The 23,544-nt window shown below is 48.2% G+C and overlaps 1 protein-coding gene across 1 annotated transcript in view; it reads left to right on the forward strand.

The window, feature by feature from the left end:
* SDHB (succinate dehydrogenase complex iron sulfur subunit B) overlaps positions 1 to 23,544 on the forward strand; it is a 245,156-nt gene that overhangs the window by 46,304 nt on the left and 175,308 nt on the right. Inside the window, exon 2 of the mRNA XM_030220146.1 lies at positions 22,103 to 22,251. Coding sequence (XP_030076006.1) covers positions 22,103 to 22,251 — 149 coding nt within the window. The remainder of the gene's footprint in view (positions 1 to 22,102; positions 22,252 to 23,544) is intronic.

Below are 23,544 nucleotides of genomic sequence, written 5' to 3' on the forward strand. Positions count from 1 at the left end.
CACTCTATTTCTGATGGCATGCTAATTTTTATAATGCAGTTTCCTTGTCATCAAGCAGATGAAGCAATTACGTATGGGTTGTGTCCATCAAACAGCAGGGGGAGATAGAGAGCACTCAACTTTTCACAGTGCCTCATGGCCAGCTAGCTCCACTGCCTCTCCAGTATTCTCTATCTCCCCAAGCAGGGTTGCTGCAGCTTCTTCAAGCTCCATCAAAATCTGCCTGGGGGTGGCTCCTGGCTTGCCAGTTGTTAGCCGGGGTGTTAGAGGCTATAGCAGCTTCAATTTGAAGGCACATAGGTCAGCCCTTTCCCTGCATTACCCATGCCCCCGTGGATGTGGACATATTAGCTTGCTTTTCCCTGTCCTTTCCCACTCAGTGGATGCAGGCACATTGGTTCGCCTTTCCCTGCCTTTCCCACTTATCTAAGCCTCCGGAGTGTTTTTATTTACCTCTTTTGCCTCTGCTTTCCTCAAAGCATTAAAAAAAAAAATATTTAAAGTTGCGTTGCGCTTTAGCGCAGCGATCTTGGAAAAGAGGTTTTTTTCTTGAGATTCTTCTGCAGGACCGGAGCTGTGATACTCGGTCTAGTGAGGTAAGAGTGTTTTCTGACTCCTCTGTTTTTGGCGCGAACCACCATTTTTGAATTTTACCGCCGTTTTCGGCGATGGCTGCGGAGACTGTAAAGCGCTATTCTAAATGTGGCAAGCGCAAATCAGCAGTGGGGCTCTGTAATTTGTGCTATACAGACGGTAGAGCCGGCCCGAGCATGGCGAGCGGCGATCTTTTGCGCTCTGAGCTGGCAGAGGACGCCATTTTGGATTTTTCACATGGCACGGCCTCCGTTGCGACAGAGAGCCCTGAATCCGGGGGGGGGGGGGGGGGTCCTCTGAGTGAGGCTAATAATAGAGCTGATAGCCCTGGGCAGGATCCGGGCGGTCAGGAAGCGGTTTTCTCCCCTGATTTTGTTTTAATGCTGCATAGGGCGTACATGCTTAAAAGAGCTCTTCCACAGGGATCTTCGGACCCTCTGCCTGCCCCCCCCCCCCCCCCCCCCCAGGGTGGATCCTGGCCTTTTGGAGTTGGCTTTGCCTGTTTCTTATCCTCCTGATAAACGCAGAAGGGCTAATTCCCCTTCTGAGTGTGGCGCACCCCCCTTTTCCCCCCCGTGGTCGGGCTATGAGGATTCTGAGGGGTCTGGCAGAACTTCTTGGGCTGAGGAGCCAGAGTCGGGTGCAGAATTGCCACAGGAGCTTGATGATCCGTCTGCGGTGAGGATTTTCCACCGTGAGGAGCTGCCAGCACTTATTTCAGATGCCTTACAAGCCCTCTCGATTGAAGATCCTGGGAGTGGCACAGCCTCCTCTGTTAATCCAAGGATGGCTAGTACCAGAAAGCCTGCTCGAGCCTTTCCTTTGCATGAGTCCATCCAAGAGCTTATTTCGTCTCAATGGGCTGACCCCGAGGGACCTTTGAAGGTTGCCAGGGCTATGGGGCAATTATACCCTCTGAGTGAGGAACATTTGGCTTGCTTTGTGATGCCTAAAGTGGATGCCCTGGTCACGGCTGTGACAAAGAGAACTACCCTCCCTGTTGAAGGAGGTGTTGCCCTGAAGGATATTCAAGACCGCAGGCTTGATTCAGCTCTGAAGCGGTCCTTTGATTTGGCAGGTCTCACTGTTCGGGCGTCTGCATGCAGTTGTTATGCTGCTAGAGCCTGCCTTGCTTGGTTACAGCAGGCAGTGGAACAGCCCGGTGATGGAGCGGAGACCTTATCTGAAGTGGCTCCGCGGATGGAGTCGGCTTTGTCCTTTTTGGCTGACACCTTTTATGATATTGTCAGAGCTTCGGCTAAACAAATGGCTGTAGCAGTGGCGGCTCGCCGCACTCTTTGGCTACGACATTGGGCGGCGGACATGGCCTCTAAGCAAAGGTTGGTGAAGTTGCCCTTTCAAGGCCTTCTCCTGTTTGGTGAGGAGCTGGAAAACATTGTTAAAGGCCTGGGGGATTCCAAACCTCAGCGCATGCCCGAAGATAGGCCGAAGCCTTCCTCTAAGGGTCAGGCGGTCCGCTTCTCTTACAGACCTCACTTCCGTGAAGCTAGAAGGTACCGCCCGGGGCGTGCTGCTGGGTTCACTTCGCGTGCCCGCTTTCAGCAGAGAAACTCCTTTCGCTTGGACAAACGTTCCGCAGCTGCCGGTTCAAGGCCTGCAGTTAAGGGGCGACCCTCTCAAAGATGGTGCGCCGGCCCGCTCCTCGTTTCCTGTCATTGGAGGAAGAGTTTCTCTCTTTTTCGAGGAGTGGGCCAAAATCTCCGCAGATCAGTGGGTCTTGGACCTGATCAGAGACGGATACCGAATAGAATTCGATGCCCCGGTGAGAGACGTGTTTGTGGAGTCCCGATGCGGTTCTGCTGCCAAACGGGCGGCGGTAGAGGAGACTTTGCACAGTCTATGCCGGATAGGGGCTGTGACCCCGTTACCTCCCGCCGAACAAGGTCTAGGCCGCTACTCCATTTACTTTGTGGTGCCACGAAAAGGCGGGTCTTTTCGCCTGATCCTGGACTTAAAAGAGCTAAAGTCCTTAAGAGTGCGGCATTTAACATGGAAAACCTGTGCTCCGTCATTGCGGCGGTACAGCCAGGAGAGTTTCTCACGTCTCTGGACCCGAAGGAAGCTTACTTGCACATACCAATTTGGCCCCCGCACCAGACGTTTCTGCGGTTTGCAGTGTTGGGAAAACATTTCCAGTTTTGGGCCTTGCCTTTTGGCCTCACCACAGCTCCCCGAACCTTCTCCAAGGTAATGGTAGTAGTAGCTGCCTTTCTCAGGCGAGAGGGTATCCGGGTTCACCCGTACCTAGATGACTGGCTCATCAGAGCAGACTCAGAAAAATAGAGTCATCTAGCTACAGCCAGAGTGGTTTCAGTCCTTCAATCTCTGGGCTGGGTCGTCAATATAGCCAAAAGTTACCTGACCCCCTCGCAATCTCTAGAATATTTGGGGGTCAGGTTCGACACAGCCTCGGGCTATGTGTTTCTTCCCGAGCAAAGGCGGTGCAAGCTTCAGAATCAGGTCAGTCTGCTCCTGAGGATGCCCCGTCCGCGAGCTTGGGACATTGTCCAGCTGTTGGGATCGATGACGGCCACCTTGGAAGTGGTGCCATGGGCGAGAGCGCACCTGAGACCTCTACAGTATTCTGTACTTCAACGATGGTCTCCAGTATCTCAGGATTATCAGTGCAGACTTTCTTGGCTCCTTGCGGCCCGCCTCAGTATGGAGTGGTGGCTCTCGGAGAGCATGTTGCGGTGGTGAATGCCGCTGGCGCTCCCCGATTTGTGCCTAGTGGTGACAGATGCCAGCCTGAAGGGCTGCTGCGCACATTGCTAGGGGAAGCATGCCCAGGGTCTGTGGACGCCCAACGAGTCGGAGTGGTGTATCAACCGCCTGGAGTTGAAAGCGGTGTTTCTGGCTCTTCTGGCCTTTCAAGTGACCCTGGAATGATTGGTTGTCCGAGTGCCACTGGGCCGAGCTGCATCTACAGTCCCTGTCAGCAGTTCACATTGCAGGTCAGAGCAACGTGCAAGCCGACTATCTAAGCAGACATCAGATCGATCCAGCGGAGTGGGAACTAGCAGACGATGTATTACTGCAGATATGTGCCAAATGGGGCATGCCAGTGATGGATCTTATGGCGACCAGTTCCAATGCCAAAGTCCCGTGCTTCTTCAGTAGACGGAGGGATCCTCGCTCTGCCGGGTTGGATGCCTTGGCTCAACCCTGGCCCCTGGGCTTGCTGTATGTCTTCCCTCCGTGGCCCTTGATAGGGCGAGTGCTCCTGCGGATTCGGCTGCATCCAGGAGAAGTGGTGCTCATCGCCCCGGATTGGCCCAGGAGGCCTTGGTATGCGGACCTCCGACAGATGCTGTTGGAGGTTCCCTTTCCGTTACCTCTGGTTCCGCACCTGTTGTCACAGGGTCCGGTGGCCATGGAGGACGCCTGCCGCTTTGGTCTTATGGCATGGCGATTGAGAGGGCGCAATTGAGAGATAAAGGCTACTCAAATAAGGTAATTTCCACTCTCCTGCAGGCCCGTAAGTGCTCCACTTCCGTGGCTTATGCCAGGATTTGGCGCCAGTTTGAAGTCTGGTGTGTTTCAAGAGCACTTTCTCCGTTGCGGGCTCCTGTCTCGCCGATTCTGGACTTTTTGCAGGATGGTGTACACAAAGGCTTGGCCTATAATTCCCTGCGGGTGCAAGTGGCAGCATTGGCCTCCCTGCGTGGCAAGGTTGAAGGCGTGTCCTTAGCTGCTCATCCAGATGTGGCACGGTTTCTTAGAGGGGTGCTTCGGCTCCGTCCTCCCGTGCCGGACACCTTGTCCAGCTTGGAACCTGGGGTTAGTATTGAAGGCCCTTCAGGGGGCTCCCTTTGAACCGCTTCGGCGTACTTCAGAGAAAGATTTGACACTGAAGGCCGTCTTTTTAGTGGCCATTACCTCGGCGAGACGGGTGTCAGAGCTCCAGGCGCTGTCCTGTAGAGACCCTTTTCTGCAATTCTCAGAGTCAGGGGTCATGGTTCAGATCATGCCTTCCTTCATGCCTAAGGTGGTTTCAGTGTTTCACCTAAACCAGCCTGTTTTTCTTCCCTCCTTTGTTGAGGAGGAGTTTCCAGATTCATTTGGGCAGTTGCACCTTTTGGATGTGCGCAGGACTCTGTTGCAGTATCTGTGAATTACAAATTCTTTCAGTACCTCTGATCATCTTTTTGTGCTGTTTGCAGGTCCTCGCAGAGGGTCTTCAGCGTCTAAAGCCATTATTGCCCGTTGGCTCAAAGAAGCTATCTTTTCAGCATATCTGCTGTCTGGCCGGGCTCCGCCTGAAGCCTTTAAGGCACATTCCACGAGAGCGATTTCCTCTTCCTGGGCGGAAACTGGAGCACTATCCTTTCATGAGATTTGCAGTGCTGCAACATTGGCATCTAAGCTCTCTTTCGCCCGACATTACAGGCTGGATGTGGCTGCCAGGAGGGATGCGTGTTTTGGAGCACAGGTGCTAGCGTGTGGTGTGGCTTGTTCCCACCCTATTTAGGGATTGCTTTGTTACATCCCATACGTAATGGCTTCATCTGCTTGATGACAAGGAAGGGAAAATTAGGTTCTTACCATGATAATTTTCTTTCCTTTAGTCATAGCAGATGAAGCCATGAGCCCTCCCTGAATGATTGTCTGTATTGCAGTGATTCTGATTTTAGGTGCTGTTTTTGTTTCCTTTAGTTATATTCCTTCCTTGGGGAGTCGGAAAACAGTCTTCAGGATTCTTGTTACAGTTATAGGAGGATGAGTTCATTCCCTCCAGGAGGATGCAAGTATTCCCTCCGTTTATACAAAGTGGAGGACGAGTTTATTCCCTCCTTTTTTGGAGTTTATGCCCTTGTTAAGGGGCCATCGTTCACTGTGAGGAAAGTTCATGTTATTCCCATTGCGGTTTGCCATACTGCTTTGGAAGCTTCAAATACTGAACAGGCAGTGGCGCTAGCTGGCCATGAGGCACTGTGAAAAGTTGAGTGCTCTCTATCTCCCCCTGCTGGTTGATGGACACAACCCATACGTAATGGCTTCATCTGCTATGACTAAAGGAAAGAAAATTATCATGGTAAGAACCAAATTTTCCCTTTCTTATTTCCAGCTGGTTTCATTCCTCCTATGAAGACTGTACGCAACTAGTTTTACCTTGTTTGTGCCTCATCAGGATTTTTCTTCAAGCTGATTTTTCTTACATTGGTTTCCAAACTTCACATTCACTTTTGGATTTTGACATTAACTGCAAGGTTTATTGTAAAGTTCCTGCCTGTATTTTTTTTTTGTGTCCACATGATAAATGCTTTTAAACTGTGTGATGCAGTTCCTGTTATACTTAAGGTGTTTAGTTCATTAATATCTGTATCATTCTCCCATATGTATCTGAGATTCAAGAGACACTGCCTCACACTGCCTCATAGGAAAAGTAAATCTATACGAATGTTTCGATTAAGAAGAAGTTAACATATTTTGTGTACCTTTGCACACAATGAGGCATATTTTCAAAGCACTTGGCCTTCCAAAGTTCCATAGGTTTCTGTGGAACTTTGTAAGGCTAAGTGCTTTGAAAATATGCCTCAATGTTTTATACTGCCCCAGCACAACGACAGCACCTAGTTTGCCCCAATTGGTTTAAGTTCCCTGCTTTTTAAATTTTGTTACAATTATGGTTCTGTATGTTCTGTACCCTAGGTAACTGCCCGTTCATGTGCTTTTAGATCCTGCAGTAATTTGTTTAAATTTAGTTCATCTGCAATAGAGACAATGTGCTACCATTATCTGAGTGCAAAATTATCACTTTTTTTTAAAATTTTTTCTCCGAATAGCTGTTTTTTTTTTCCTTATTTTAGCCACTAGAGGGAGATGCTACCATAATCATGATTTACAGTTATGTTTTGCATTGCAGGAAGTTTAATTGCGATATCGATGGATGAAAAATTCCCATTCCTTTTTGGGTAATTCTGTGAAAGCTTATAGCGATGTTCCACTTAAATAATGAATGAGACATTGTCTAAGCTGTTCATGTGCCAGTTGAATGACATATTGTGAAATGTCACATGGCAGCATATGCAGAAAGTACACTGTATGTTGTTTAAGAAAGCCTGAGTTAAGTGCATAAATGTATGGACGTATGTTGAAGTTTTTTTAACAGGGAAATGTTTGTGGTATACTCTTTTGCATTTATTATTCCAAATTAACTTCAACTACATTTGCATAAAGTATCAAACCTGACAGTATTTTTGAGCTACTGTCATTATTGTTTAAAAACTGCCCAGATCTTAAGTAAATTGTTTCACTTGTTAGGAACTGTGACCTTTATGACCTCATGTCTGTAAACTTCTGTTAAGTTCTCATTTCTCTGCTCTGTTTACTTCATTTATTGTCTTCCTTCAAAGCACCCTTATTTACTCTAAGTTGGCATCCTTCTGAAGCATGCTGCGAGACTAGTCTCCAAACAGTGACATCTACAGCTGCCTTGCCGGATGGAGAATTTTGTTAGACTCATTCGTGTGATTTATTTACTGCATGAACTGTTGATCTCTTCACAGTTGCTCTAATTGCAGGATTTTTATGTAATTTATTTTACCTTTTTAGTAAAATACTAGCTGAACACTCATATGTTTCCAAATGTTTTTGTTTCTCATTTTCTGTGTATGCCCTCTTATCCTTTAACTACTGGCTGCTATGACAGTCTTTTTCAGATAGATAAAGAAGTACTCTTCCTGGATCAGGCACTCCACAAGAGGGATGGTAACAAGAATATTCATAGCATACAAGTTTCCCAATACTGTATTTTCCCAGTACTGTAAATTTAGCAGTTTTTCTGTCTGTCATTCCAGATCAGCTTAAAGCTTAAATTGGAAGCAAATTGAGGCCTTGTCAGCAGCTTCTGTAAAGCTGCAAAATCATACTTCCTGATTCAGATATCTGAAGTCTGCTACAAAACTTGACTCAGCCATACTTCATACTGTATGATTGGGGACGTATGGTTCTAGATTTTTCATGTATTTCATTGTTTGTCATTATTCTCACTGCCTTATTAGCAACAGTTTTGTGGATAAAAAGGAGGATTTACATTCTGTATTACTCCACTATTTGTGAAAGAACTGTTATAACATTTTAACCCTTTCATGTCTGCTTTGAGTTGGGACCCTGGTCCAAATGATAACACTTGGACCACAGGCCCAGGGACTCTTATTTTAGAAACAATTGACCTGTATGGGATAGGTCTACTTCAACTTGAACAGGGACGCATACCATTACCTAGACCTAATACCGGAGAATTGGTACACTTTTGGCTGATCTCATATAAGATCCTAGCTAGACAGTGGCGCTCTTGGTTCTTCTTTAGGCAAAGGGGAGATAATTTTGATCTATTTGAAATTGTTCACACACAAACCCACTGGGGGGGGGGGCATCCCTTTACCACCTCCAACCTAACTGTTTTTCGTTTTCTGTTGGTCACTAGTGTTCACAGACCCTGAACCTAGAGCTTGGCAAGGTCCAAGCAGGAGACTGGGTCCTAATCAAGGTTATCAAGAGGGAAAATTGAGCTTCACCTTGCTGGGAAGGTCCATATCAAGTACTCCAGTACACTTATCACACTGCAATAAGGTTGCAGAGGTTGCAGCTGAGATCAAGCTACCAGATTTGACCAACTTGTAAGGGTAAGCCCGGCTGCAAAGGGGAGGTGCTTCAATAGGAACCCTCGTCTCAACCCCGGTGAAGAAAATAATAACCCAAGCGAGAATTTAAGGTCGAAATGGAGGCCTTACCATCTAATCCACATGACACTGCTCCTGTCTATTCTGGACACTTTTGCATTTGGACTCTTACGCCAACATTATTTTTCCTTGGAGGAGATTCTTCCTGGAACCATTTATCTGATCTTCTCCCTTCATCTACCGTTTTGTCTGGAACTTTATAAGGACTTTGCATTGTGGACTTTTGCCATAATGAAGTATTTGCCATAATGATGGCTTTGGGTTTTTTTTATTCTTCCAGCTCTTTGTTTTTCTCCTATTCTTGTTGCTCACTCCCCACCCTTTGTTTCTCTTCTTAATCTGTCTGCTTGGTTTCATATGGTTTCTGCTGCTGCTGTGCATGTTAACTATTTATTTTAATTCTATTTGTCCTGTTTTTCCTTTTATTGATCTTTTCTGGCACTGTTCCACATACTTATACCTATATGTTCCTGGGACTACTTCTGATATCTGAACACTTGCCCGCTTGATTTTCTATTTCTGTTGAAATTTTGTTTATTTTCTTAACACTGATCTTGCTGCAGTTTCTTTTTCACTCCTAGTTTGCAGGCCGCTACTTATGCTAAGTGGCTTTAGAAATTTTGATATTAACTAATTAATTAATTTATGGTACATTTCTACCCCACATTTTCCCACACATGCAGGCACAATGTGGCTTACATAAGATTAATAAAATAAATACACATTCCATATCATCATGCTGATCAATCCATAGACTGGTGGGTTGTGTCCATCTACCAGCAGGTGGAGATAGAGAGCAATCCTTTTGCCTCCCTATATGTGGTCATGTGCTGCCGGAAACTCCTCAGTATGTTTATCTCAGCAGGTGGTGGTCACACACAGCAGCAGCTCTGGCTAGGTCTCCAAGCCTAATTTTTAGGTTTTGTTGAGTACCTGGGGTTGAGGGCTCTTCTTGAGCAAGTGCAAACCTGGTGGTGCCAGGTCCCTCCTTTTCTCCCCCCTCCCGCTGGCTCCGTTTAAAGAAAAAAAATTTTTTGGACGTCCTTTAAGGGCGTTTATTTCAACGTTTATATCAGCGTCTATTGCAGCTGCTCACTGGGACACCAGTTCGTTACAGCTCGGAGCGAGAAGCAGGTAATTTTTACCTTTTGTAGCGGGCAGGGGGTTCCCCGATCGGTCTCCACGTGGCCTATGGCGTCAGAGGGCGAGGGCGCGAAGAATCGCTCCCCGGACCGCGTGTGCGCATCTAGCGGGGATTTCAAAATCTGAATTGCCTTTTTTGGGCGTCAGTTGGGAGGCCGGTCAGTGTCCCGGTTCTTCCTCCGGTGCGGCGGTTTTTCCCGCCATAAACGCCCATCCCCCGCTGCTCGCCCACTCCATTTTGGCCGGCCACTCTGCTCGGACGGCTTCTTCTTGGGCCGTCCTCGAGGTGGGAGACGTTAATACTATGGTTGCCCTTGATTCGGGCGATGGCAAAAAAGCGGCCAAAGTTAAGCGCCGTTCTTCCCGCGCGGCTCCTTCTTGGAGTTTCGCGCCGGATGCCATTTTGGATGCGCAGCATGTTTCTCCCCCGCTCTCGCGAGCGCCGGTTGAGGGTGTGTCTAGGGCCGTGGCCCAGGCTGCAGAAGTGCACAGTCTGGGGGGTTTCTCCCCTGAGTTCATTTTGCTGCTGCATCAGGCTTTCCTTATGCAAAACGCTGCCCCTGCTCCCTTGTCCGATAAAGGGATTGAGGCCTCCGGAAGTAAATGCCCTCGGGTGGATTTCCAGGCCCTAGAGGACTCTGTCTCCTCTGATGTAGATGAGGGCAGGGTATCTGAGTTCTCCCAACGGTCCTTTGGGGATTCCTTGGAGGCAACGGATTCCCGCTCGGATGGAGCGGATGACCCCTCTGCAGCGTGGATCTTTCGCTCAGAGGATTTGCCCAACCTGTTAGTGCAGGCCATGAGCATTTTGAAGATTTCATCTCCGGAGGACGTCTCTCCCTCAGCCTCTGTTGGCTCCGCCATTATGCTGGGGACGAAGCACCCGCCTAGAACCTACCACGTGCATGAGGCCATGCGCACCTTGATTTCGGCTCAATGGGATGTCCCAGAAGCGAGCCTCAAAGTGGCTAGGGCTATGTCCCGCCTCTATCCTTTGCCTGAAGGTGAACGGGAGGCCTTTCTTTGGTCTACCGTGGATTCTTTAATCACTGCGGTGACTAAGAAAATGGCGTTGCCGGTGGAAGGTGGCATGGCCCTAAAGGACGCCCAAGACAGAAGATTGGAGGCGGCCTTAAGGTCGTCCTTCGAGGCGGCTGCTTTAAGTTTGCAGGCCTCAGTTTGTGGCTCCTATGTGGCCAGGGCGTGCCTGACGATTGTGCAGCGGGCTTTCCCCTCGGATCCTTCCTTGAGGACTGATTGGCCGGCCCTGGAATCAGGCTTGGCTTATTTGGCAGACTTGCTGTATGATGTCTTGAGAGCCTCGGCTAAAGGTATGGCTCAGACAGTCTCTGCACGGCGTTGGCTTTGGCTGAAGCATTGGTCTGCTGACCACGCCTCTAAGTCTTGCCTGGCTAAGTTGCCTTTTAAAGGCAAGCTGCACTTTGGGGTCGAGCTGGACAAAATTGTGACCGATCTCGGCACGTCTAAGGGCAAGAGGTTACCAGAGGTCAGGGCTTGGGCCAGTGATGCTCGCCCCGGTTCCTCCAAAGGACGGTTTCAGGAAGCCCGTCGGTATCGCCCGGGCAAGTCGGGCTTCTCTGCCCCCTCTTCCTTCAAGAGGAACTTCTCCCCCAAGCAGCATTCCTTTCGCAGAGACCGCCGTCCCGGAGGTGCGTCCTCCGGTCCTCCCCCAGGGTCTCGTACCCAATGACGGTGCCCTGGTCCATGGCCCAGTGCAGATTGGAGGACGCCTGTCCTCGTTTCTGGGCGAGCGGACCAGGGTAACTTCAGACGCTTGGGTGCTGGAAGTCATCAGAGACGGCTACAAGCTAGAGTTCTGCCGACCCTTAAGAGACGGGTTTGTGCACTCTCCCTGCAAGTCTCCGGTCAAAGCTGTGACAGGGCAGCAGACTTTGGACAATCTGATCCGCCTGGGTGCGGTCGTTCCGGTGCCAGAAGATCAGCTTGGCAAGGGACGTTACTCCATTTACTTTGTGGTACCAAAGAAAGGAGGTTCTGTGCGGCCTATCCTCGACCTCAAAGGGGTCAATCGGGCCTTGAAAGTTCGGCACTTCCGAATGGAGACTCTCCGCTCTGTTATAGCGGCAGTGAAGGCAGATCAACCTTGAATTCACTACCAAGCCATCACCCCCCACCCCCCCTCTTCACCCATTAACCCTCTCCCTCAACCAACCAACCCAGGCCTCATTCTCCTCCTTTCCTGAGACCACCGAGGATGAAACCTCCCGCCTTCTTTCCTCCTCAAAATGCACCACCTGTTCTTCTGATCCCATCCCCACCAACCTACTTAACACCATCGCCCATACTGTCAACTCCTCCATCTGTCGCATCCTTAACCTCTCTCTCTCCACTGCAACTGTCCCTGACACCTTCAAGCATGCAGTAATCACACCTCTCCTCAAAAAACCATCACTCGACCCTACCTGCCCCTCCAACTATCGCCCCATCTCTCTCCTACTCTTCCTCTCCAAAATACTTGAGCGCGCCGTTCACAGCCGCTGTCTTGATTTTCTCTCCTCTCATGCCATCCTCGACTCACTTCAATCCGGTTTCCGCCCTCTCCACTCGACAGAAACAGCACTCTCTAGTCTGCAATGACCTGCTCCTGTCCAAATCCAGAGGCCACTACTCCATACTCATCCTCCTCGATCTTTCTGCCGCTTTTGACACTGTCAATCACAATTTACTTCTCGCCACACTGGCCTCATTTGGGTTCCAGGGCTCTGTGCTCTCCTGGTTCTCCTCCCATCTCTCCCACCGCACATTCAGAGTGCACTCTCATGGATCTTCCTCCACTCCCATCCTGCTATCTGTTGGAGTTCCCCAGGGATCTGTTCTTGGACCTCTTCTCTTCTCTATCTACACCTCTTCCCTAGGCTCACTGACCTCATCTCATGGCTTCCAGTATCATCTTTACGCTGATGACACCCAGCTCTATCTCTCCACACCAGACATCACCGCAGAGACCCAGGCCAAGGTATCGGCCTGCCTATCCGACATTGCTGCCTGGATGTCCAACCGCCACCTGAAGCTGAACATGTCCAAGACCAAGCTCCTCGTCTTTCCACCTAAGCCCACTTCTCCTCGTCCCTCACTCTCTATCTCAGTTGATGGCACCCTCATCCTCCCCGTCTCATCTGCCCTCAACCTCGGGGTCATCTTCGACTCCTCCCTCTCCTTCTCTGCGCATATCCAGCAGACTGCCAAAACCTGTCGCTTCTTCCTTTTCAACATCAACAAAATTCGCCCTTTCCTCTCTGAGCACACCACCCGAACTCTCATCCACGCTCTCATTACCTCTCGTCTCGACTACTGCAACTTGCTCCTCACTGGCCTCCCACTCAGCCATCTATCCCCCCTTCAATCCATTCAGAACTCTGCCGCACGTTTCATATTCCGCCAGAACCGATATACTCATATCACCCCTCTCCTCAAGTCGCTTCACTGGCTTCCGATCAGATACCGCATCCAATTCAAGCTTCTCCTCCTTACTTACAAATGCACTCACTCTGCTGCTCCTCCACCCTACCTCTCTACCCTCATCTCCCCCTACGTTCCTGCCCGTAACCTCCGCTCACATGACAAATCCCTTCTCTCAGTACCCTTCTCCACCATTGCCAATTCCAGGCTCCGCTCATTTTCCCTTGCCTCACCCTATGCCTGGAACAGTCTTACTGAATCCCTACGCCAAGCCTCCTCCCTACCCATCTTCAAATCCTTGCTTAAAGCTCACCTCTTCAATGCTGCATTCGGAACCTAACCTTTCGAACATATAGGTTGCCCTAATCTGTCTGACCTATCTGATTAACTGTACATTTGTCTTTTTAGATTGTAAGCTCTTCGAGCAGGGACTATCCTTCCATGTTGAATTGTACAGCGCTGCGTAACCCTAGTAGCGCTTTAGAAATGTTTAGTAGTAGTAGAGTTCCTGGCATCCTTGGACATCAAGGAAGCTTACTTACATATTCCCATCTGGCCTCCTCATCAACGCTTTCTGTGTTTTGCAGTCCTGGGCCGACACTTCCAGTTCAGAGTCCTCCCGTTCGGGTTGGCTACGGCTCCACGGACCTTCTCCAAAGTAATGGTGGTCATCGCGGCCTTCCTACGAAAGGAAGGAGTACAAGTCCATCCTTATCTGGACGACTGGTTGATCTGAGCCCCTTCTTATGCAGAGTGCGGCAGAGCTGTAGACCGGGTGATTGCTCTTTTGAGCTCCCTGGAGTGGATCAACTGGGAGAAAAGCCAGCTGCGCCCGACTCAGTCCCTGGAATATCTGGGAGTTCGTTTCGACACCCAAGTGGGCAGAGTGTTCCTGCCGGACAATCAGATTGTCAAGCTTCAGGCTCAGGTGGACCAGTTCCTAGTAGCCTCTCCTCTTCGGGCTTGGGACTATGTGCAGCTGTTGGGCTCTATGACGGCCACGATGGAAGTAGTGCCCTGGGCAAGGGCTCATATGAGACCACTACAACTCTCTCTGCTGCAGTGCTGGACTCCAGTGTCGGAGGATTACGCTGTGCGCCTTCCCTTGGACCCAGCGGTGCGCAAGGCGCTGAGCTGATGGCTGAGGACAGACAAGTTGTCCGCAGGGATGCCTCTTTTGACCCCGGAGTGGGTTTTCGTCACGATGGACGCCTCTTTGTCGGGCTGGGGAGCCCACTGCTTGGGAAGGACAGCGCAGGGGCTCTGGTCTCCTGCAGAGGCAAAGTGGTCTATCAACCTCCTGGAGCTCAGAGCCATTCGGTTGGCGCTTTTGGAGTTTCTCCCGGTACTGGCGTTGAAGCCAGTACGAGTCCTGTCGGACAATGCTACGGCTGTGGCCTATGTCAATTGCCAGGGAGGTACCAAGAGCACCCCTCTAGCCAAGGAGGCCATGAATCTATGCCAGTGGGCGGAAGCGAACCTGGAACATCTGTCGGCGGCCCACATTGCCGGAGTCATGAATGTCAAGGCGGACTTTCTCAGTCGCCATACCTTGGATCCCGGAGAGTGGCAGCTATCGGCTCAGGCGTTCTTGGACATCACAAAGCGCTGGGGCCAGCCAAGCCTAGATCTGATGGCGTCATCGGCCAATTGCCAAGTGCCGCGCTTTTTCAGCAGAGGACGGGACCCTCGATCTCTGGGAGTAGATGCTCTTCTCCAACAGTGGCCGACACAGGAGCTCCTCTATGTGTTCCCGCCCTGGCCCATGTTGGGCAGGGTGCTAGACCGGGTGGCAAAGCATCCGGGCTGGATAATCCTGGTGGGTCCGGACTGGCCCAGACGTCCCTGGTATGCGGACTTGATCAGGCTCTCAGTGGATGGCCCTCTGCGGCTGCCAAGCGGGGCCCGGGCCTGTTGCATCAGGGTCCCGTGGTGATGGAGGATCCCTCCCCCTTTGGTCTTATGGCCTGGCTATTGAGCGGCAGCGTCTGAGGAAGAAGGGCTTCTCAGACAAGGTCATCGCCACTATGCTGAGAGCGAGGAAGCGCTCTACTTCTACTGCTTACGCCAGGATTTGGCGTACCTTTGCATCGTGGTGTGAAGCAGGCTCACTTTCTCCCTTCACTGCTCCAATTTCTTCAGTGCTCGCGTTCCTGCAAGAAGGTCTGGAGAAAGGCCTGTCGCTCAGTTCCCTTAAAGTCCAGGTAGCGGCTCTGGTTTGCTTCAGGAGTCGCCTGAAGGGTGCTTCCCTGGCCTCGCAGCCAGATGTGGTGCACTTTCTCAAGGGAGTTAATCACCTACGCCCTCCTCTGCGCTCGGTGGTGCCTGCGTGGAATCTCAATTTGGTGCTAAGAGCCTTGCAGAAGCCGCCTTTTGAATCCTTGTCGAGGGCATCTCTGAAAGATCTGACGTTGAAAGCAGACTTTTTGGTGGCTATCACTTCAGCCAGACGAGTTCACTGAGGCAGGAGTGTCTATTTGCACGGTGCCTTCCTTCCTGCCCAAGATTGTTTCTCGCTTCCATGTGAATCAGCAGCTCTGCCTACCCTCCTTTCGTAGGGAGGACTACCCAGAGGAGTACTCTGCTCTCAAATATCTAGATGTGAGACGAGTCATCATCAGATACTTGGAAGTGACCAATGATTTCCGGAAGTCAGATCATCTGTTTGTGCTGTTCGCAGGTCCTCGTAAGGGTCTGCAGGCTGCCAAGCCTACAGTAGCACGATGGGTCAAGGAAACCATTGCAGCGGCTTATGTGGCCGCGGGGAAGATGCCGCCTATCCAGCTGAAGGCTCACTCCACTAGAGCGCAGGCGGCCTCGATAGCAGAGGCCGGGTCCGTCTCCTTGGAAGAAATTTGCAAGGCAGCAACTTGGGCTTCGGCTCATACCTTCTCCAGGCATTACCGCTTGACTGTGGCTGCTCGGGCGGAGGCCCAGTTTGGAGCTTCAGTGTTGCAGTCAGGGATTTCTGTCCCGCCCTGGGTGAGTACTGCTTCGGTACATCCCACCAGTCTATGGTTTGATCAGCATGATGATATGGAAGGTAAAATTATGTATCATACCTGATAATTTTCTTTCCATTAATCATAGCTGATCAATCTATAGCCCCTCCCAGATATCTGTACTGTTTATATTCTGGTTGCATTTCAGGTTCAAGTTTAGTCATCAGTTCCTGTTCAGGAGGACTTCGTGTTCAAGTTTTTTCAATTGGATTCTTCAGGAGTTGAGACGATTTTGTGTTACAGTGAACTGCTGCATTCCTCTCCCCTCCGTTTTTCGGGGCTGGAGTGAGATCTAAATTCTGCCGGCGCTCCCTCCCGCTTCGTGCTGCTGTAGGGCAGCTTTGTACCCCTCCCGCTTCGGCGGTGTTAGGGTTAGTCAGCTCCTCCCGCGGTTGCGGTTGCAGGATAAGCCAGATCTCCCCGCATTGGCTGGTGTGGTGTCCCTCCCCCGCTCCGCGGGGATGAGCTGGACGGATTCCCCTCCCCCACTTGTGTGGGGATGAGCTGGGTTAATTCCCCTCCCCCGTTTCGGCAGTGGTGAGCTGGGCAGAGTGTCCCTTTGTGGGTGTAATTCTCTAAGTGCTGAGTCCTGCGGATGGAGCTTTGATATCGACATACTGAGGAGTTTCCGGCAGCACATGACCACATATAGAGAGGCAAAAGGATTGCTCTCTATCTCCACCTGCTGGTAGATGGACACAACCCACCAGTCTATGGATTGATCAGCTATGATTAATGGAAAGAAAATTATCAGGTATGATACATAATTTTACCATACAGTAAGAGATATGATAAGAGACATTAAGCAGGGAAAGGGGTATATCTATATCAGAGAGAAGCAAGTGGAGTCATTTAGTGTATATCTGCTCATCTTGTTGTTTTTTATGTTGATTGTTTTTCAGGTTTCTGTCCATGTGTAAGACATATGACACCATAGTTTTAATTGTTAATGGCCCACTTTTACTCAAGATACCATACCATTGCTTTATGTTTCCCTTTGACATATCATTCTCTCCTGCACACAATTTTTGTCCTTTCAAATTCTATTTGTCTCTCTTAATTAGTTTTTTTTAGCAAAATCATCCCTTGTGACCTTTTCTCTCTGCGATATTGGCTCTGAAGAACCCAGTCCTAATTACCACCTCTGTGTGTGCTCCGAGTGTGTGAAAGGCTTCATGCTACTTGCTAGTCAGCCTTTCAAGAGGGAAATGTATATGCTTTCCTATGCTTTGGCGTTTCTGGGACACACACCATAGAAGTTCGGCCGGCCCTATCCTTATGTTCCAGCTGCAGGAGTTGTCTTCAAAGCCCACTCCATCCTCTTTGTCTTCTCATTTGTGGGAAACAGACCGTAAAAGTCTGTCCAGCACTATCCTCTTGTTCCAGCCACTAAAGTTGCTGTCTAAACCCTTTCCAGCCCATCTTAAACCAGATTGCCATATATGAGACACAGGACATAGAAGACTGCCCGGTATTGGCCCTAGTTCATCACAGCTGGAGTCAGCATCTGAGCGTCATTTGACACATCCATGCACATGCAGCCATTTAAGTTTAGGTTTTTTATAACTTCCATTTTCTAATTAGAGATCCTCTGTGTTCATCCCCTGCCTTTTTGAATTCCATCACCATTTGTATCTCTACCACTTCCTTAATGGAGACTTTCTGCATCTATGCTGTTAAAGCAAGGAGGAGGAGAAAACAGCACTCAAGGAACTTGGTGCTCGGTAAGTGAGAGGCTGGTGCAAGTGCAGCGTACATTTTCACGGGAACCTTGCAGGTATTGTTTCCGTCCCCACGGGAACCCTGTAGGGAATGGCTTCCGTCCTTATGGAAACCCCGCAGGAATGGCTTCTGTCCCCACGGGAAACCCGCAGAACTGCTTCCATTCCCGCGCAAGTCTCTACCCTAGATCCTCTTTCTTGCCCTACACAGACACTGCTTAAACACCTTCTGCATCTTTCTGAGTCTGGTCTCAAGACCAACTCTCTGTAAGGGTTCGTCTCGATGCGATTAGTGCTTATCATCATGAAGAGGGTAAGCCCATCTCTGGACAGCCTCTAGTTGTTCTATTCATGAGAGGTTTGCTGTTGACAAAGCCCCCTGTCAAACTTCCATCAATGTCGTGGGACCTCAATGTTGTCCTCGTCCAGCTGAGCCACTTGATTTATTTATTTTGCTCACACCTTTTTCAGTAGTAGCTCAAGGTGAGTTATATTCAGGTACACTGGATATTTCTCTGTCCCTGGAGGGCTCACAATCTAAGTTTGTACCTGAGGCAATGGAGGGTTAAGTGACTTGCCCAAGATCACAAGGAGCAGCAGTGGGATTTGAACTAGCCACCTCTGGATTGCAAGACCGGTGCTCCAACCACTAGGCCACTCCTCGCCTCTTCTCCTTTCCTGCCAACTGAAGTACTTGACCTAAAAGGTCTTGTTTTTGGTGGCTCTCTGAGTTGGTGAGCCAATTTCCTGCCTAAGGTGGTGTCGAAATTCCATCTGAATCAGTCCATTGTCCTGCCAACATTTTTTCCCAGACCTCATGTCCATCCTGACAAAAGTGCAGTAATTCAGTTCACCACTTTGGGTCCTAACTTCAGCCTGTTGAGTTTATTTGTGAGTCTTCTATGAGGAACTGTGTCAAAGGCTTTGCTGAAATCCAAATAGGTTGCATCTAGCGCATGTCCTTTATCCTCTTCTCTGGTCTTCCAGTCAAGGAATTCAATCGGAGTACTTTGGCACGATTTACCTTTGATAAAACCATGTTGTCTCATATCTTGTAACCCATTGGATGCCAGGAAAGTCACTGTCCTTTCCTTCAGCAGCACTTCATTACTTTTCAGTCATTGGTAAATATTGAGAGAAGATCGAGGACATGCGCTAGATGTAATCTAATTGATTATTGAAGACTTGAATGTATGTATACCCTAGAGGGGTGGGAGAATACCTTAGATACATACAGACATTTAAGTACTTGAACAATATAAATAAACTAATTCCAAAGATGGAGATATGATAGAACTATAGGACATGAAATGAAGTTGCAAGAGGCGAAACTGAAAAGGAACATCATGAAATAGTTTTTCACAGAGAGAGTGGTGGATGCCTGGAATGCCTTCCATGGGAGATGAAAATGGTGATTGAATTCAAAAAGGTCTTGGAATATAAACAGATGATGATGGAATAGAGGTATCAAATATTTCCACTTGAATTAAAGCATAACATTGCACAAGAAAAAAAAAGGACATAGAGGAAAGGTACAGAGAAGGGCGACGAAAATGATAAAGGGGATGGGATGACTTCTCTATGAGGAAAGGCTGAAGCGTCTAGGGCTCTTCAGCTTGGAAAAAAGACGGCTGAGGGGAGATATGATAGAGGTCTATAAAATAATGAGTGGAGTGGAACGGGTAGATGTGAATCGTTTGTTTACTCTTTCCAAAAATACTAGGTTTAGGGGACATGCAATGATGCTACAATGTAGTAAATTTAAAACTAATCTGAGAAAATGTTTCTTCACTCGACGTGTAATTAAACTCTGGAATTTGTTGTTGCTAGAGAATGTGGTAAAGGCGGTTAGCTTAGGGGAGTTTTAAAAAGGTCTGGACAGCTTCCTAAAGGAATTTTAAATTGACTTGTGAAAAATCCACTGCTTATTTTTGGGATAAGCAGCATAAAATGTTTTGAACTTTTTCGGGATCTTGCCAGGTGTTTGTGACCTGGATTGGCGGGCTTGATGGACCTTTGGTCTGTCCCAGTGTAATACTTATGTACTTATGAGTAACCTTCATAAAATGGCAGGTTCAACCCTGGCCACCTTTCTGGGCAGACTGGATAGACCATACTGGTCTTATTCTGTCATTTTACTAAGTTACAGATTTTAGTTTGAGCTGCTGTTTTATTACTCTTTCATAATGTGTTTATGATTTGTTTTTTGTGGTGGTTGCTGCTGCTGTGTGCTGATAGGTCAAAAGTTGGTAGGTTATAATTTTTTTTTTAATAATAGAAATGCTGGCAAAAACCCAACTGAGCTAGAGAAGGACCAGGAAGAAACTGCTGGGTCAAGCTAACTAACTCCTCAAAAAAAAAAAAAAAAAAGATCTGAAGGGCAGGTCTATAACAACGTGTGTAGTTACACAGGCCACAGGTGTGTAAGTGCTGAGGTAATTAGCACTTATATATGTGTACTACAGGATATTCTGTAAAATAGTACATATGCGCTAATACACTTAACTGCAAGAAGGCATACACCTGGGACAAAGGTGTATTTGCCACATATGCACATAACTTACAGAATACTGGGGTAAGTTAGTACAACACTATCTATAGCTCTTAGTCACACTCACACTTGCCATTGACCTCGTGTGAGTGCACTTAACTTTGTGGGCACCTTTTTGGGCTTATGCCAGTATTCTATAACAGCATCTATACGTACAGATACACTTATAGAATTGGCACTCATTGCACTCCATTGTAGTGCCCAGTTACATAAGTACATAAGTATTGCCATTCTGGGAAAGACCAAAGGTCCAGCAAGTCCAGCATCCTGTTTCCAACAATGGCCAATCCAGGTCACAGATACCTGGCAAGATCCCAAAAAAGTACAAAACATACTAACTATACTGCTTATCCCAGAAATAGTGGATTTTCCCCAAGTCCATTGAATAATGGTCTATGGACTTTTCCTTTAAGAAGCCGTCCAAACCTTTTTTAAACTCCACTAAGCTAACAGCCTTTACCACATTCTCTGGCAACAAATTCCAGAGTTTTACTGCACGTTGAGTGAAGAAAATTTTTTCTCCGGTTCGTTTTAAATTTACTACATTGTAGCTTCATCACATGTCCCCTAGTCCTAGTATTTTTGGAAAGCTTAAACAGACGCTTCACATCTACCCCGTTCCACTCCACTCATTATTTTATAGACCTCTATCATATCTCCTCTCAGCCGCCTTTTCTCCAAGCTGAAGAACCCTAGCCACTTTAGCCTTTCCTCAAAGGGAAGTCGTCCCATCCCTTTTATCATTTTCGTCGCCCTTCTCTACACCTTTTCTAATTCCACTATCTCTTTTTTGAGATGTGGCGACCAGAATTGAACACAATATTTGAGGTGCGATCGCACCATGGAGCGATACAAAGGCATTATCACATCCTGATTTTTGTTTTCCATAACATTCTATTTGCTTTCTTAGCCGCAGCAGCACACTGAGCAGAAGGTTTCAACATATCATTGACGACAACACCTAGATCCCTTTCTTGGTCTGTGACTCCTAATGTGGAACCTAGCATGACGTAGCTATAATTCGGGTTCCTCTTTCCCACATGCATCACTTTGCACTTGCTCACATTAAACGTCATCTACCATTTAGACGCCCAGTCTCGTATGGTCCTCTTGTAATTTTTCACAATCCTCCCGCGATTTAACGACTTTGAATAACTTTGTGTCATCAGCAAATTTAATTACCTCACTAGTTACTCCCATTTCTAGGTCATTTATAAATATGCTAAAAAGCGGTCCCAGCACAGACCCCTGGGGAACCCCACTAACTACCCTTCTCTATTGAGAATACTGACCATTTAACCCTACTCTCTGTTTTCTATCTTTTAACCAGTTTTTAATTCACAATAGAACACTACCTCCTATCCCATGACTCTCCAATTTCCTCTGGAGTCTTTCAGGAGGTGCTTTGTCAAACGCCTTCTGAAAATCCAGAGACACGATATCAACCGGCTCACCTTTATCCACATGTTTGTTCACCCCTTCAAAGAAATGTTGTAGATTTGTGAGGCAGCTATAGAATGCCCCCTTTAATATTTTTGGTAGCTGTAGTGTAAGTCTCCAGGCTTGTGTATTTTTGAAACACTGCAGAAGTCTGAGGATGCAGTTGTCTGAAGATCACTTAGTGTGTGAATTCGAAACACCTATACTATAGTGTTCTGGTTTCAGTATCTTTTTTTTGTTTGTTTGTTTGTGGTGTCTTTTTTGTACAATATTTAAAAAAAAACAAAAAAAAAAAACCAACTTTGCAGAATATGAAAAGTGTTCAGTAAAACAGCCAGTAGCTTGTCGTTTTTACTATAGATTAATTAAATGGTATGACATAGACCTGGTTTAATTTTCATATATTCATTCTTGGCTTATAGAATTCATAATAAGCCTTTATCTGGACTTTTAGTGCAATCCTGAATTTGACAGTGAATCTGTTCATTGTTTCTGTGTTTTCAGGGCTCCCGTTGGGCTCAGAGAGCAGCTGCAGCTCCTGACACTCGGTCTACTCCACCTCCACGTATTAAGAAGTTTGCTGTTTACAGATGGGATCCAGATAAGTCTGGTGACAAGCCCCGAATGCAGGCATATGACATCGACCTGAACACGTGAGTGTAAATGGAGTGGGTGTTAATAGTTTCCCTGACAAAGATATTAGTGTTTTCCCTTTTCATTCTGCTAGACCTGTTCACATGAATAGGTTGTGTCCCTTTCCGACCAGCAGATGAAGCTAGAGGAAACTGATTTGTCCCTGTGATATCACCTGTATAATAGCTGGTACAAGCTGGGATTTCTAAGTATTTCTCGATGTGGGCTGATGCAGTAGGATGATGGAGATGGGCTTGACTCCAAGGCGCAGTCCACGGCCTGCATCTCCCATAGTTGAATCCTTTGACTAGTAGCTTTTGAGGTTCGGTCCCATGGACCTGAGTCTTGGTCTGCGGACTTTGGCTCAGTGTGACATGGTGGTAGTGGTTCAGATGGAGCCGCTACCAGTCGGCGGTCACAGGCTTCCTCTCCACCCCATCCACAGGGTCTTCTTCGGAGCCCAAAAGAAAAAAAAACCCCAAAAGGAAGGTTTTTTTTTTTACTGTCTTTATTCCCCTTGCTTTGTCTAGGGGAATAAAGATTTTTAGGGGGGGGGGGGGGAGAAATGAGCATAGTGGTGGTGGGGGGGAGAGCCTGCTTTCGGGGAGATGGAAGGGCTTTCCCTGTCCCAGCATGGTCCAGGACTAGGGGAGGGGGAAACAGGACCTTAGCAAGCTGTATCCCTCTTCCATCTCTGCGTTACCTTGAACCCCCAGGAGAGAGGTTCCTTGCTGGGTGTGGGGCCGCAGATTTTGTCAGGCTCTTACTGAGTGCCTGTGGAAGATGCTGTCAGAGATGCAGGGCCTAATCCCAATGAATCCTCTGCCAAGTACAGTGTTGCAGCATGGGCCAGAAGTCCCAGGACTCTCGTAGGACTGTTCTGGGGATAAGGGAGCAAGTGGCTCAGTGATGGCTCAGGAGAAGGTTTGGTTCTAATCCAGCCTCTAGCCTCTTTCGAAGAAGCCTGGAGTGCAGATAATGGTGCTGATGAAGAGTCTAAGCTGGGGATGACTCGTTTGAGTTGGGGGGGGGGGTGATGTAATCAGCAGAAGATTACGACTCCTCAGTAGTGAGGCTTTACTGTTGGGAGGAGTTGCTGTCCCTCATAGACCAGATGGTCTTTGCTCTTCACATTGTAGCGGCAATGTAGAAGGAGACCTTGGATGAGGATCCCATCTTCAAAGGTCACAGAAACTCCTGACAAAATGAGAGATTCTGGACATGGTCCTTTGGGGTATGAAGATGATGGGTAGGCTATATCATCTGCTGCAGGAAAATTTCCTGAGTGTCCTAAGGTGGATACCTTGGTAATG

The sequence above is a fragment of the Microcaecilia unicolor genome, chromosome 11 (assembly GCF_901765095.1).
Source record: "Microcaecilia unicolor chromosome 11, aMicUni1.1, whole genome shotgun sequence".
In the NCBI taxonomy this organism is placed as follows: Eukaryota; Metazoa; Chordata; class Amphibia; order Gymnophiona; family Siphonopidae; genus Microcaecilia; species Microcaecilia unicolor.